The sequence below is a fragment of the Girardinichthys multiradiatus genome, chromosome 20 (genome assembly GCF_021462225.1).
Source record: "Girardinichthys multiradiatus isolate DD_20200921_A chromosome 20, DD_fGirMul_XY1, whole genome shotgun sequence".
In the NCBI taxonomy this organism is placed as follows: Eukaryota; Metazoa; Chordata; class Actinopteri; order Cyprinodontiformes; family Goodeidae; genus Girardinichthys; species Girardinichthys multiradiatus.
This window is the reverse complement of record NC_061812.1, coordinates 39,743,921-39,758,308: the sequence shown is the minus strand read 5'-3', so window position 1 is coordinate 39,758,308 and position 14,388 is coordinate 39,743,921. Positions and strand designations below refer to the sequence as shown.

The 14,388-nt window shown below is 44.9% G+C and overlaps 2 protein-coding genes across 5 annotated transcripts; one reads left to right on the top strand and one right to left on the bottom strand.

The window, feature by feature from the left end:
• Positions 1–2,006: 2,006 nt before the first annotated feature.
• On the bottom strand, positions 2,007–11,725 carry tada3l (transcriptional adaptor 3 (NGG1 homolog, yeast)-like). 4 transcript variants are annotated; one of them, XM_047346369.1, is made up of 10 exons: positions 11,546–11,725; positions 11,362–11,421; positions 10,833–11,220; positions 9,395–9,642; positions 9,144–9,249; positions 8,885–9,020; positions 8,684–8,787; positions 8,421–8,527; positions 2,558–2,749; positions 2,007–2,462 (listed from the first exon to the last, which is right to left on the bottom strand). In XM_047346369.1, exons 3-10 carry the CDS (start codon positions 11,040–11,042, stop codon positions 2,270–2,272), a joined length of 1,296 nt encoding a protein of 431 aa, XP_047202325.1. In that variant the 5' UTR covers positions 11,043–11,220; positions 11,362–11,421; positions 11,546–11,725; the 3' UTR covers positions 2,007–2,269. The 4 variants fall into 4 exon arrangements, with proteins under 4 accessions (XP_047202325.1, XP_047202326.1, XP_047202327.1 ...); XM_047346370.1 differs by having other exon boundaries at positions 10,833–11,074; XM_047346371.1 differs by lacking the exon at positions 11,362–11,421 and having other exon boundaries at positions 10,833–11,074.
• Positions 11,726–11,871: 146 nt separating this feature from the next.
• On the top strand, positions 11,872–14,337 carry LOC124856140 (actin-related protein 2/3 complex subunit 4). Its single transcript, XM_047346372.1, has 6 exons — positions 11,872–12,006; positions 12,597–12,715; positions 13,009–13,120; positions 13,209–13,304; positions 13,599–13,769; positions 13,850–14,337. The coding sequence occupies exons 1-6, from the start codon at positions 12,004–12,006 to the stop codon at positions 13,853–13,855; spliced, it is 507 nt and encodes a 168-aa protein (XP_047202328.1). The 5' UTR covers positions 11,872–12,003; the 3' UTR covers positions 13,856–14,337.
• The last annotated feature ends 51 nt before the right edge of the window (positions 14,338–14,388 follow it).

Sequence of the window (14,388 nt, the reverse complement as noted above, 5' to 3'; positions counted from 1 at the left end):
TTCTCTGATTGTTGTCTGTTGTGAAACTGCCGGTGGATACCTGTGCTGCTCTGTAACCCTTCAGGATGAACCGTGTGACCCCTGACACGCAGCTGCTCAGTGTGAGACACACAGGCTCCTGCTTCATCCTGGGATCAACATCAACAAGGATATCTTCAACTGTAGACTGGACACACACAACACAATGACACACATTGTGACAGGATAATGTCAACCTTAGGTCATGAGCTGTGGAGACTGCATGGCTGGCTCAGTCACCAAGCTGTTGCTGCTATCTAGTGGTGGAGGAGCGCTCTCAGTTCCAAAAACGAAAATGTTTATTTATAGATACTACTACTATTACTCCTGTAATAATAATACTGATCATTTTAAAAAGCAAGATATTCAAAGGCATCTATTAATAACTCAAGACGCTGTAACTGCAAATCCTAAAAATTAAGAAGTGGGAATCAGAACATGACTGTGCATAAATTATTCTGTGCAAAATATTGTCAGACTGGGGAGATGATGAAATGAAGGAAAGAAATGTTACCAAAACATGCAAAGTCATGGAAAGGTTTCCATGACTGTCAACACATTAATGGGAAAACTAACTCTTTCTTACTACATTGCTTCATCTCATTATTGTTTGCTGACAGTTGTTTATGCATAACTTTTTAAAAGTCCCACTGCAGAATTTCAATCAAGTTGAGGTGCTGACTTTGATTGGGCCCCAAGAAATCGACTCTATTCTTATTCAGCCATATTTTGTGGAGAAGGATAAGCAGGTATAGGAGGGATGGATTTGTTGCTGTGTTTAGGATTATTCTCCTGATGACCCCGTTTCAACCAGCTTTCAGCTGTCAGACTGATGGCCATGAATTTGACTCGAGAATACTTCGGTATCCAAAGGTGGTTATGGTCTACACACAATAACTGCAAGGCTTATAAGTCTTGTTGCAACAAGCCCCAATCATCACTCCTCCACCACCATACTTGACAGTTGGTTTGAGGAGTTTGTGCTGAAAGGTGTTTTGTCCAAAAGTAACATCGAGAATTATGGCCAAAACATCCGCACTTTGGTCTCATCTGTCCATATTGATCTAGAAGTCAGGTTAATTTAAATCCAATGTTGCAAACTAAGTTGTGCATCCTATTTCTTTTTAGAAAAAAATCCTTCTTCTGGTAACATTTCCAAACAAAACTTTAGCAAGTCATTTTAATTGTAGTCCTGAACTTAAACATTTCGGATGGAGACTGATGTCAATACAGACTGAGAAAGCGCTTTAAAATCTTTTTTTTGGAAATCACCTTGAAATCCTCTTCAGACTGATGGAAAACATTTGCTTCACTGAGATCCTTGCTGACATTTTTCCTTCCAGACGTAGTGTTTACACACGGCCACCTACCTCAGACAAGCAGACTGCTAAAACCCCTGCTTTTACATTTTCCAGTGATCATTCGATCAACTGCATTTCAATAGACCGCCTTCGTTAGTATTGTTCCTCTCAAATACGATGGAACCAGCAAGGATGTACTTAGTATTTCCCATGGTTGTGTTGCCTCTCATTGGCCTTAAGTTAAACTTTGTTTTACCACAAATACATAGTTCAGTTTAGTTCATCACATTTATGCTTTTCTGTAGCTCTACTTGATCTTTACTTGGGCAGATTAGTCGTTATATAAGATATAGCTAAATAAAATTATTATGTTAACTAAATATTTAATAAGGCTAAATATGCTTTTTTCACAATTCATGTTATAAAACAAATTTAACTGTTTTATGTTTACACATCGACACACAAAGAGCATTTCTGCTGAATGTTGATACTAATCTGATTAACAGATGCTGATGAGAAAATAGATACCAATCAAACAAAGCCACAAGTTTGATCTCCATTACTGGAGAAGGTGAAATAGTTTGTGTTATCCAGCTTCACACCGAGTATCCTGAAGAAGGGACCGCAGAACATGCACTTTTCCTCTGACTCGTTTATACAGCAGTAATAAAAACCGTAATCAAGCCGTTCTGTTTCATTCCCAATAGTTGTGTATTTTTTCATGACAATCATTTAAGAAAAGAAAAAAAAAGGGCAACATAGTGAAGAACAATTCCAACAAATACGGTACAAAAGATATTTACGCAAGGCTGAGTATCAATGGACTTCCTGATGTTACATGCTATTAGAACTACACCACATAGATTCATACTCTACAGGACAGCTTCTGTTGTCTGAGTGTGGAAGGACAGGGTGAGCTATGAAAGAAAAACAAAAGAACATTGCTTCTTTTATCCATCTAATAACTTGAGAATGCTTTCTCTCTCCTTCAGAGCTTTCCAGGCCTGATCTTTCTCCTTCTTGGTTGGAGTGCGTTTCTTCTGCCTGGCTGCCATGATCCGCCGGAATCCCTCCATCACCTCGTTGTCGGCCACCCTCACTCTCTGCCTCAGTTCCTGCTTGCGCATCTCTTCTTTTGCCAACCTGTGAGACAGCAGCAAGTCACAGGGTCAACTTAACATCTGGATTTCAAAGGGAAACTTCACATGGAAGGTAATGACAACAAATACAGTCCTCACCGGAGCAGCTCCTGCTTCCTGGCTCTGTTGTGGGCAATTAGGGCTTTGAGTTCTGCTTGTCTCTTCTGCAGCTCGGCGAGGACCTCGTCCTCCGAGTCTCCTCCCTGTCCAGGTCGCTCTTCAGAATCCAGCAGCCCCTGAGCTATCAGCTCCTCCTTGATCCGCGCCTCCAGGGAACGTGTGTGAGGAACACTGGGAGGAAAGAAAGGGGCATGAAGCTGCATTGCATTTTTTGGACCTAAATGAGCCGTGAACAGTATTTTTCTAGAGTAAAATTGTCATACAAGTTCAATCTATTAAAACTGGAAGTTGGAATTTATTGTGGATATATTGGATAAACACATAGTGGAAATTACTCATACAGGCATAACTACAGAGATGAATCCCTACTAATATTTGGATAAATGACCCTTAGCAACAGGCAGTGAAAACACTTTATAGCCTGGCATAACATCCACCCACTCTTCCTGGCAGAATCTGCAGAGTTGGCATGGCCAGATGAAAAGAAACTGAATAGGAAACACAGAAACCAGCAAGACTCCAGCCTGTCAAACTGGAAACAGTAAAATTAGTGACGCTGTTCACAATGAACCAAGGTTAACTTCAACAAGGATGAGAGTGTACCAACCCTGCTCCAAAATAGAAAAAAAAACCAAAAAGGCATTTAAGTTAAACTTAACATACTTTCAGCGGACAACAGTGACAAGCCAAATGCCTTCTGCAGACAAGTTTTAATCTTTAAGACATAAAGATTGAGCCGTTTGGCCACAATGACAAGAAAATTGTTAAGAGAGGTCAATGTGAGACTTTCAAGCATGGTAATGTTAGCATCATCCTGAGGGTCTGTTTCACTGAATGTGCAACTAGTCTATTACACAGAGTGGGTGGAATAATTAAATGAGAGAACTACCTCGATATTTTTTGAACTTCAGCTAGTTAATTGATACTGGGTCCCAAACACACATTACAAATGGTACTGGAATGGATAAAGCAGGTTTAGATAAAATCGTCATTAGAGGCTGGGGGCGGAGGAGGGGATTGAGGTCTGGGCCGGGGTCATTCGGGTTCAGGCGGTGCCGACACTAGTCTGGGCTGGTGTTGGGGCAGTCAGCCTGTCTCCTATCCGGAAGGAAAGGGACCACCTCCTGGGTCTGGGGGCTGGTTGCCCCTCTGGGATATCGGTACCTGGACCTGGGAGTATAGAGTATGTATGGGGAGTGTGAGTGAGTGTAAGGCGTCCATTGTTGTTTGTCTTTACGTTGGGTGCATGGGTGTGAGTGTTTTTATATGTATGCATGAGGGTGGGAATGTGTGATTGTGACTGTGTGTGCCGGTTTTGTGTCAAGTTGGGTCTTGGGCTGCCCCCTCTCCTGGATCAGTTTAGGCCCCCAATCAAACGTAGGGCCTATTTCCTCCCTGCCACACTACCTGCCGGTGGCGGGTGTCCTTGCCCGCTGGTGTATTGGTGGCTCTCAGATTTCCTTTGTGTCTAGCTTGGGTCCAGGGGGGCAGGTCTGTGGCTCCTCACATTTGCTATTGCTTATTTTTATGGAGAAACCTTATATACACAAACGAGCTCACACTTACACCCACAGGTGTTTGGATTCAGGTGTTAACAGATACACAGATGTTCTATATTGAGCCACAGTAACCACTAAATACATCTTGCATTCATAAGTACCGTGCACCTTTCGGTAACATTTTTCTTTTTTTTTTTTTACTGTGTCCTGTCCGGCAGAATATCACTCAGAATTGTTGTCTGAGTGCCAAGAAATTGCCTAACAAATTTACTTTCACAAGCAGAGCATCACAGCTAATGCTTTAAAGCTCTGCTTGATATTTATAAAAGAAACTTTATTATAAACTTCTTTGGGAATATTTCAATTGCTACAGGAGACTGAAATGAAAAGGAAAAAAGAAGCTCGAAAAAGAGAGAGATGGGGGAAAAAGGGGGGAAAAGGAGGAAAGAGTGGAGGAGAGAAAGAAGGATGAAGAGAATACAAGATTACACCCTGCTTGCATATACACCTACAGATGTTTTTTTTTTTTTAACAAAATAGTACACGGTAATTCTGAATGTAAAATGTACTTAGTGAGAGGTGCGGCCCAATATAGAACATCTGTGTATCTGTCAACACCTGAAGCTTAACACCTGTGAGTATGGGTGTGGACGCGCTTTTGTATACAAGGTTTCTCCACAAAAATATGCAATAGCGAGGGTGAGGACCCATAGGCCTGCCCCATGCTCCCTGGGCGGACACTGAGGAGATCCGAGACACAGACATCAAAAGGCCTCCCAAAGCACAGGAACCCCAGGAGAACCACCACCGGGACTACCGCAACTCCCCCAGAGAAGAGCAGTGGAGAGTCCCAGGGGAACCACCCAGCAGCGACAGTGCAGAAGCCCCAGGGAGCCGCAGCGACGAGCCCACAGGCCCCGCCAGCAGCTGTCCATGCCCGAGCAGATCCAGCCATGGACCCAGGGGCCCAAGACCCCGGGACACACCACCCCCCAAGCAGAGGCCCGACAGAGCCCAGGCCCCGGCAAGCAGCCACCGGGAGTGAGCCAGCACACACCAAAGCACCCGGACACCGAGAACCACAAGTACACCAGCGGGCAGAGACTCCAACAACCGGCAGGCGGTGTGGCGGGGAGGAAGCTGATCAAGGAGATGGAGCAATCCAAGACCCAACCTGTCGCAAAAAAAAAAAACAGGCACACACAGTCACAATCACCCACTCCCACCCTCATGCAGAGACATAAAATCACTCACACCCAACGTAAGGATAAACAACAATGGACGTCATACACTCATTCACACTCCCCATGCATACTCTATACTCCCAGGTCCAGGCTCCGGTACCCCCTAGAGGCAACCAGCCCCCGGAGGTGGTCCCCTTCCCTCCTGGGGCAGAGGCAGGCAGACAGCGCCGGTACTGCCCAGACCCGGGCGACCCCGGCCCGGCTCCTGCCCCCACGCCCCAGACCCAGTCCCCAACAACCCCCATCCACCTCCGGAGAGGGGGCTATGTACACAAGAGGGGTCCACATGGCCCAAAGCAACCCGCCAACCGGAGCCACCCCAGGACGGAGCAGTCCCGACCCCCCAACGAGCTCCGATCCCAACCCCATGAGTCTCACACCCCCAGTGAACCCCAACAAGAACCTCCCCACAGGGCCACCCCCAACAAGGACACCGATATCAAACACATCCCCCCGAACCCAAACGGCACGAATCCCCACCCCCACAGGGGCACATCCCCACAGGTGAACTCCGTGGCCGAGAAGCCACACCACACAGCGCAAGCTCCACACACAGCCCCGCTCTAAGAACCCCCGCCGCACCCTGCTCCCCCACCACACAGCGCGCCGCAACGGCAAGGCAAGGGCCCCGCGCAACGCCACCCCCGCCCACTGGCGCAACAGGGCAGACCCCAGCACCGCACCCACAACCGGACACCCGATCCCGCACCATGACGGGAAAAACTCATCCACCAAGAGGTCCCCGGCCATCGGCAGGCACCCAGGGCCAGTGACCCCACCACGCCCCCCTCAGCAACAAAAAACACTACATCACTGCAACGACCGCCCAGGGAGAAACACTATCCAGCTCAGCTCCACCATCGCCGCCCAGCCGATCCAAACGCCAGTGACCCCACGCCCTAGAAGTGGACACAACCCCTCCACCCCCCGGCCCACCACCCCGATCCCCCCTCGGACAAGACAGCCAGCAGAGCAGCACACCTCCAAGCCCGCCCAACCCCCCCCAGACAGGGCCAGCAGCCCCAGTCCACCAGTTCACGAAAGGGATACATTCACCGGCCGGGGACCTTTCGGTAACATTGCTGTTGGTATATACAGGGGTTGGACAATGAAACTGAAACACCTGGTTTTAGACCACAATAATTTATTAGTATGGTGTAGGGCCTCCTTTTGCGGCCAATACAGCGTCAATTCGTCTTGGGAATGACATATACAAGTCCTGCACAGTGGTCAGAGGGATTTTAAGCCATTCTTCTTGCAGGATAGTGGCCAGGTCACTACATGATACTGGTGGAGGAAAACGTTTCCTGACTCGATCCTCCAAAACACCCCAAAGTGGCTCAATAATATTTAGATCTGGTGACTGTGCAGGCCATGGGAGATGTTCAACTTCACTTTCATGTTCATCAAACCAATCTTTCACCAGTCTTGCTGTGTGTATCGGTGCATTGTCATCTTGATACACGGCACCGCCTTCAGGATACAATGTTTGAACCATTGGATGCACATGGTCCTCAAGAATGGTTCGGTAGTCCTTGGCAGTGACGCGCCCAAGTATCTAGCACATGTATTGGGCCATGGGAATGCCATGATATGGCAGCCCAAACCATCACTGATCCACCCCCATGCTTCACTCTGGGCGTGCAACAGTCTGGGTGGTACGCTTCTTTGGAGCTTCTCCACACCGTAACTCTCCCGGATGTAGGGAAAACAGTAAAGGTGGACTCATCAGAGAACAATACGTGTTTCACATTGTCCACAGCCCAAGATTTGTGCTCCTTGCAACATTGAAACCAACGTTTGGCATTGGCATGAGTGACCAAAGGTTTGGCTATAGCAGCCCGGCCGTGTATATTGACCCTGTGGAGCTCCCGACGGACAGTTCTGGTGGAAACAGGAGAGTTGAGGTGCACATTTAATTCTGCCATGACTTGGGCAGCCGTGGTTTTATGTTTTTTGGATACAATCCGGGTTAGCACCCGAACATCCCTTTCAGACAGCTTCCTCTTGCGTCCACAGTTAGTCCAGTTGGATGTGGTTCGTCCTTTTTGGTGGTATGCTGACATTACCCTGAATACCATGGCTCTTGATACATCACAAAGACTTGCTGTCTTGGTCACAGATGCGCCAGCAAGATTTGTCCTCTTTTGAACTCTGGTATGTCACCCATAATGTTGTGTGCATTTCAATATTTTGAGCAAATCTGTGCTCTTACCCTGCTAATTGAACCTTCACACTCTGCTCTTACTGGTGCAATGTGCAATCAATGAAGACTGGCTACCAGGCTGGTCCAATTTAGCCATGAAACCTCCCACACTAAAATGACAGGTGTTTCAGTTTCATTGTCCAACCCCTGTATGTTTCTGCAGATGTAGAAGCAGTCGTCAAGGGTGCCGTCTTGTATTCTCTTCTCTCTTCTGTTTTTTTCTCCTCTCCCTTTTTCCTTTTTGCCCCACCTCTCTCTCTCTGTCTCTCTTGCTTCTTTTTTCCCATTTTCGTTTCCGTCTCCGTTTCACTTAAAATAATCTCAAGGCAGATTCTAAAAATTGGTTGTTTTTTTAAATATACATCAAGCGGAGCATTATAGCGTTGGCCGTAATGCTCCACTTGTGAAAGTAAATCTGTTGGGCTTCTTCTTGGCACCAAGACAACAATTCTGAGCGGTACTCTGCCACACAGGACAGGTAAAAAACAAAAACAACAAGGTTGGTGAGATAATTAGCCAGAATTATGCCAGAAGCTTGTATATTGCTGTAAAAGGTGTGTGGTTGAGGTGCATTTTGCCCATCAGGGTCTATGTTTTTAGTCAAGCCTGCATGTATAATTTTGACCCTGTGTGGATTAAAGAAAGGTTCTTGCATGTTTTCATGGCTGTTATAGTGTCCCACTGTAAGCTTTTTGCTTTATTTTGTGATCTTTTAAATTACTGCAGAACTTAATGTTGTACAAGGGAATCAACCCATAAATAAAAACACGTTGTTAACTGATCTGGTTGTTACTGCAGTCCGAGGGAAACAACACACGTTGTTTCACAGCTTATAGAAACTTGATATGTTGAGGGGGTTAAGTTTTTACACATTCATTTGATGTTGCAAATACCTGAACGATTTTCCCTGACTTCGAGGAGAAGTCCCAGCTCCATCGTTAGCATCCTTTCCTGAAATATCCGGTATGGGAGAATCCTCCATGGGGGATATAATGTTCTCCTAAAACAGAACAGGAAAAAATGAATCAAAATTCAGATTATTTCTTTATATTTTATCTCCTGTGATTTATTTAAAGAGGTCTAAGCTTTTTGATCAGGATTTTGTTTAGATGTCAAGGATCTTGTAATTTATCCATGTAGAAAACATAAATCTGACCTCTACAAGGGCCTGAAGCAAACGCTGAGTGAGAGGACCAAAGGGACAACCATCTTCTGGTGATTCATGTTGGGATTCGGATTTCTTCAGCAGTGAGTCGACATCTATAACGAACACATTGATGAGTACAGCTATGTAGCAATATGATCCTGTGAGTTTAAAAACAAAACTCTTCAGCTGCAGACTGTACGGTTCTCTCACCTTTTGCATCCAGTTCTGACAGCGGTCCTCCCATGAGGTTCTTCTTCTTGTCATTGGCTCGTGCCCCTTCTCTCTGCTCCTCCAGCAGGTCCTCCTGAGCCCACCGCTGTGAATAGTGTTTCCCCAACGTTGGAATCTACAGTAAACACAATCAGGGCTAAAGCTCAGTCTACATCTTGAGTAACAATCCATCTCTTGCTGCACTGTCTAAACGGTTGCTGCCTTGAATTAAGGAGCTCGGTTTTGTTTCACGTCATACTTTAAAATACTCTGCCTCGTCTTCTGGAGGCTTCAGCAGCTCCTCCAGCAGTCGGATCTCTTCGTTTGTTATATCAGCACAATATGGCTCGACTGATGCCCAGAACCTGAAAAACAGTTGGCAATACCATAATAAAGTAGCACAAAAGCAGCAGAAGCATCTTCCTTCATTCATTTACGATGACAATCAAATAGCTCTGATATAACTTAGAAAAAGCTCCTATCTTTAAATGTAAAGTCGGTGCCGATTACCTGTTGGGAGCGTCATTTTTTGGAGTGCGGGGGATGTCTTGTGGATCATCTGTAAATTCATATTCTTGAACTTTTGGTTGCAGGTTTTTGGATTTGGGTCTGCCAGGCCCTGGGCCTGGTCCGTGGCCACCCTTGCCATCAAGTTTTTGCTTCTTTGGTTTATGGCGGACTGGGGCTGCAGGATCTGGGTCCTTGTTCAGCTTCAGAAAACGCTTGTCTCCCTTCTTGTCCTGCCACTCTGTGAGGATCTAAGATGGAGCACAAGATGATGAAGGCAAGGTGGGGTAGTTAGGGGAAAAGGTTTTCATTTGTCAGAAAACAGTGGCATGCATTTTTATTTAAATAGATACTCCTTGTATAATCCAGTATGAGAAATTGTACTTAGAAGTAATTTCATTATTAGACAGAATCCACTTGTCTATAATCTAAACTCAATATAAATACAGCAGTACTGTGAAGACCTCAGAGGTTTGTTAGAGAACATCAGTGAGCAAACAGCATCATGGAGACCAAGGAACATGTTAGAGAGGTCAGAGTGTAAGTTGTGGAGAAGTTGAAAGCATGATTAGGTTCTAAAATAATATGCCAAGCTTCGGCCATCTCACCGAGCACTGTTCAGCCAATTATCCTAGAAAATGGAAAGAGTACAGCACAACTGCAAACCTACCTAGGCATATCTGTCTATCTAAACTGATAGGCTGGTCAAGGAGCACTATATGAAGGAAGAGCACCCAAAATGTCCAGGGTAACTCCGGAGGAGCTGCAGAAAGCCACAGCACAGTAGGGAGAATATGTTGCCAGGACAACTACTAAGTGTGCATTGCACAAATCCGACCTTTATAGAAGACTGGCAAGAAGAACGCCAAAGGAAGTCTCGATTGCAGCCACCACAAGCCATGTAGGGGACACAAGTGGAAGAAGCTTGTTTGGTCAGATAAGACCAAAGCTGGCAAACGTGCATTAACAGCACGTCTGGCAGAACTATAACACTCCACATCTCGCTGAACACATAATCCCTATAATGAGTGATGGTGGTGGCACCATCATGCTGTGGGGATGCTTTTCTTCAGCTGGGAAAGAAAAACTGGTCATGCCTAACGGAGAAGACGCATGGAATTAAATTGGGTGTAAAAGATAGAATGGTTTAAATCGAAGCATATCTAAGAAGGGCTCAGTCAAAGTCCGCCCCCCGCCCCTAAATCCGATTGAGAATCTGTGGCAAGACTTCAAATTTGATTTTCACAGATGCACTCAACCTGCAGGTGTTGGTCTGAATACAAATGCACACCACATTTTATCAAATTTAGAACCAACATCTAACATTTTCCTTTCTCGTCTAAATGATCTGTTATTTAGTGTTTGACCTTCCACAGTAAATCCCAGTAGGTTTTAGTGGTATTGATACTTTTGCAAGGCACCGCAAATACAAACCACCCACCTGTCTCTGCTCCTCCAGGGCCCGGAGGCGACGGCTGGCTGAGGAGAGCAGGGTCTCCAGCTCCAGCTGCAGGGTATCCAGCTCCTCAATGCCGATGCCATCGTCCTCTGAGCGGCCCAACACCGCAGTGTAGCGGGGACACAGCTTCACATGCTCCACGGGTTTAAAGTCGTAGTATTTAAGCGGGGGACAGTCCTTCAGCTCGCTCATGATGCTGCCTGGCGGTGGGGGTCTGTGAATGTCTGATTTCACGGGCAGCGTGGTTAATTGTACATCTTTAGTCCCACGGACACAGAAACACGGCTCAGCTCAGTGCGGCTGTGCGTTTCTCATCAGAAACCCAAAGCACGTACAAACAGTGCTGCTCGCTTCACACGGCCCCAAATTACTGTTGAATTTTCATTAAAAACCGTTTCACTATTCATATTACGCACACAGCAAATATATATAAGAACGTTTTAGGAACTTATTCTTAGATGTTTGGGGAACATAAATATGCAGTTAAATGTTAAAGAACAGCAATATTTACCGTCAGTAAAAAGTGTCCATGATGGGAGAAACCATTGTTTTGAGGGGGTGTCTGCAACATCTATATACAACGTCATAACCTCGTGTAGATGTTGAACTCATTTTCAAGTAAAATCAGATTTACCTTAATACGTGTATAAAGGTTCAAACATGCGACATAGTGTGAAAAAAGTAAGCAAACTCACTAGGTTTCGATGCCAACAACTTGTAAGGCTAAAGTGGTATGTTCAGTGCAAACCATCTTTCCTCTAAAATATAACTGCATCAGTCCTTTCCAACAAAATATTTAACCGTAACATTTCTAACTCTTCGGCACGTTGTAAAATAATGACTTTTCCCGAATAACGGTCTATAAATGTCAAAAGGATCCTAAAACAAACCGCCAAAATGCACCATCTTCTCCTGTAACACCGTAGAATGGACTCGTCGCTGTGTGCGTTTATTTTTCTACTAACGACTCGTCCCCTGGGCGGTGTTATAAACTACAGCTATGTTTTTTTTTTCTGTGACCTGAAGACACCCGCCCCTTCAAACAAGGAGTTGTTTGAAAACAAGCGCATCTTACATGTACTCTACCATGTAGGATTTACGGAAGAGTCGTCTCAGGCGTGGCTGAGGAACTTCCTTCTTGTACAGATCAAAAATGGTAAGGCTCCTACACTACATGTATCTTTATGTTTAAAAATTTAGCTGTTTAATTCAACTTATCGCGGTTTCGTTCAATGCGATGTTAGCTAGCTAGCTGGATTCTGTGGCTGTTTGCGGTCGGCTGCAGGAAAATATGAGCACGGACATTGATAGGAAGATGTGCAGAAACTAGAGATTTAGCTGAGCTGTCTGTTTTCTCCAAGACCTTTTCCTCTTGTTTCTGTAATGGGTTTATGTTCTCAAAGTCTTGACATTTGTGGGTGACAATTGACATTTTTAATATATTGTTGGGGCCTTGATTGAAGAATAACTACGAGCTAGCGGCACCTGAAGGCATCATGTCCACTATCGCAAATAAAACCAATAACTACTTATTTAAATCTACACATAGCTGAATTATGTCCAAATAACTTGTTTTTAGTGTCTAACAATCAGTTAAAGGAAATCTAAAAGTTTAATGTATGTCCCCATGTCTCATATTAGTCAAACCTGACCTCAGAGGTCACTCTTTCTGAGCTGACAGGTTCAATCTTTTCCTGATTTGATCTACATAATATAACATAACCGGATCCCCCCTTTTCTCCTCAGACAGCGACTCTGCGCCCCTACCTGAACGCTGTGAGGGCCACCCTGCAGGCAGCCCTCTGCCTGGAGAATTTCTCCTCCCAAGTGGTGGAGCGTCACAACAAGCCTGAGGTGGAGGTCAGGTATGTTGATTGGCACAGGCTTATTTGGACACCCAGTAGTTCTCCGTCTTTATTTTTATTTTTGCTTCCCTCAAGCCTCCTGTGGATAATCTCCAGCTGTCAGATCAAGTATGGACTTGATCTGACTTGCATAAGAAAGTATTGGGAGGGACAAATATAACACAGGCTTCAGCAATGTGCCTGGAAGATGCTTGCTGCAGCCTGTTTACAGATGTCTGAGTAGATAGCTGTAGGTATCTGCAAAGAATGAATTATCTGAAAGCTGAGAATGCCATGTCCTGTTATGTTTACAGGAGCAGTAAGGAGCTGCTTCTCCAGCCAGTGGTGATCAGCCGTAATGACAAGGAGAAGGTTCTCATCGAGGGGTCCATCAACTCCGTCCGAGTCAGCATTGCAGTCAAACAGGTCATTTAACACAATGTGATGCTCTCTCACCTTTTCTTTTTAATCCCTTGTCGTTTTCAAATCTGAAAACACTTCTAATTAATTGTAGGCTGATGAGATCGAGAAGATTCTTTGCCACAAATTCATGCGGTTCATGATGATGAGAGCCGAGAACTTCTTCATTCTGAGGAGGAAACCAGTGGAGGTAAGGGACTAAAGTCGAGAGAGGAAATAGTTTCTTTTTTTTCAGATAGAACTGAAAGCTGTCAGTGACAGCAAAGGGTACAATCAACCATAAACATATAGAAGATAATAAATTACATTGTCAGCTTACTTGAATTAAAATAAATCATATCCCTATTGGTCTGGGAACCCTACAGAATAAGCTGGAGAGTGTTGCTGAGGAGAGAAATGCATTGATTTTGGATAAGCAGCAAATGACGAATGAACGGATTTTTTCATGTGCCGATTAGTTGTAACACCTCTCACATCTTCACAGGGTTATGATATTAGTTTCTTGATCACCAACTTCCACACGGAGCAGATGTACAAACACAAGCTGGTGGACTTCGTCATCCACTTCATGGAGGAGATCGACAAGGAGATCAGCGAGATGAAACTGTCTGTTAATGCCAGGGCCCGTATCGTTGCTGAAGAATTCCTCAAGAACGTAAGTCTTTTTCTTTTTTACTCTGCTTGAACATTGTTTGGCGTAATGGCCACGATTAATTTATCCTGTCCCTTCCACAGTTCTGATGACGCCGTTGCCTTTGGGACTCTCTAAGGGCCAATCAAAACATGAGTGGAGAACTTTAGGAGTAAACGGCCAATCAGCAAGAAGATGATAGTTGTGACCAAACCGACACATTTTGTGTCCGTCTTATATAATTCCCTGTATTCATGGAGATCAAATCCTGTATATAATGAAATATTTACCCGTTTCATTTTGAACAAATCCCCAAACAAAGGCGGGTCCTTAAAGTATGAATCAAGTTGATAGCCATGAATGCAGGGGTGCTGAGGATTTGTTGTTGCAGATAAAATGACCAGGTTTTTGTATTGTCTAACAGAGTCTGTATGTTCTGTCACTGTTGCTTCAAAGTTGTCCCCAAAGTTTTGAACAAAAATGTTTAAGGAAGCGATCTGTGTGGCATTAAATCATGGAGTGAGAAGCCTTTCTAAAGTTGCCACAGTAACCAGTGTAAGAAATGAAAGAGAATTAAAGTCACTTGTTTATACTTATGTGTTGGAAGTCAGAAAATGCCATACATGGTTTGTGCTGCTGCCGC

What these genes read in the sequence shown, in the direction of transcription:
- LOC124856140 (XM_047346372.1), top strand. An exon ending in TCAGCATTGCAGTCAAACAG is followed by an intron (nt 13,121 to 13,208) that starts GTCATTTAACAC and finishes AATTAATTGTAG; the next exon opens with GCTGATGAGATCGAGAAGAT. An exon ending in TGAGGAGGAAACCAGTGGAG is followed by an intron (nt 13,305 to 13,598) that starts GTAAGGGACTAA and finishes ACATCTTCACAG; the next exon opens with GGTTATGATATTAGTTTCTT.
- tada3l (XM_047346368.1), bottom strand. Translation starts at nt 11,437, where the DNA reads ATGACGTTGTATATAGATGTTGCAGACACCCCCTCAAAACAATGGTTT. An exon ending in ATGGACACTTTTTACTGACG is followed by an intron (nt 11,075 to 11,361) that starts GTAAATATTGCT and finishes CCGTGAAATCAG; the next exon opens with ACATTCACAGACCCCCACCG. An exon ending in AGGAAGCAGGAGCTGCTCCG is followed by an intron (nt 2,463 to 2,557) that starts GTGAGGACTGTA and finishes GCTGTCTCACAG; the next exon opens with GTTGGCAAAAGAAGAGATGC.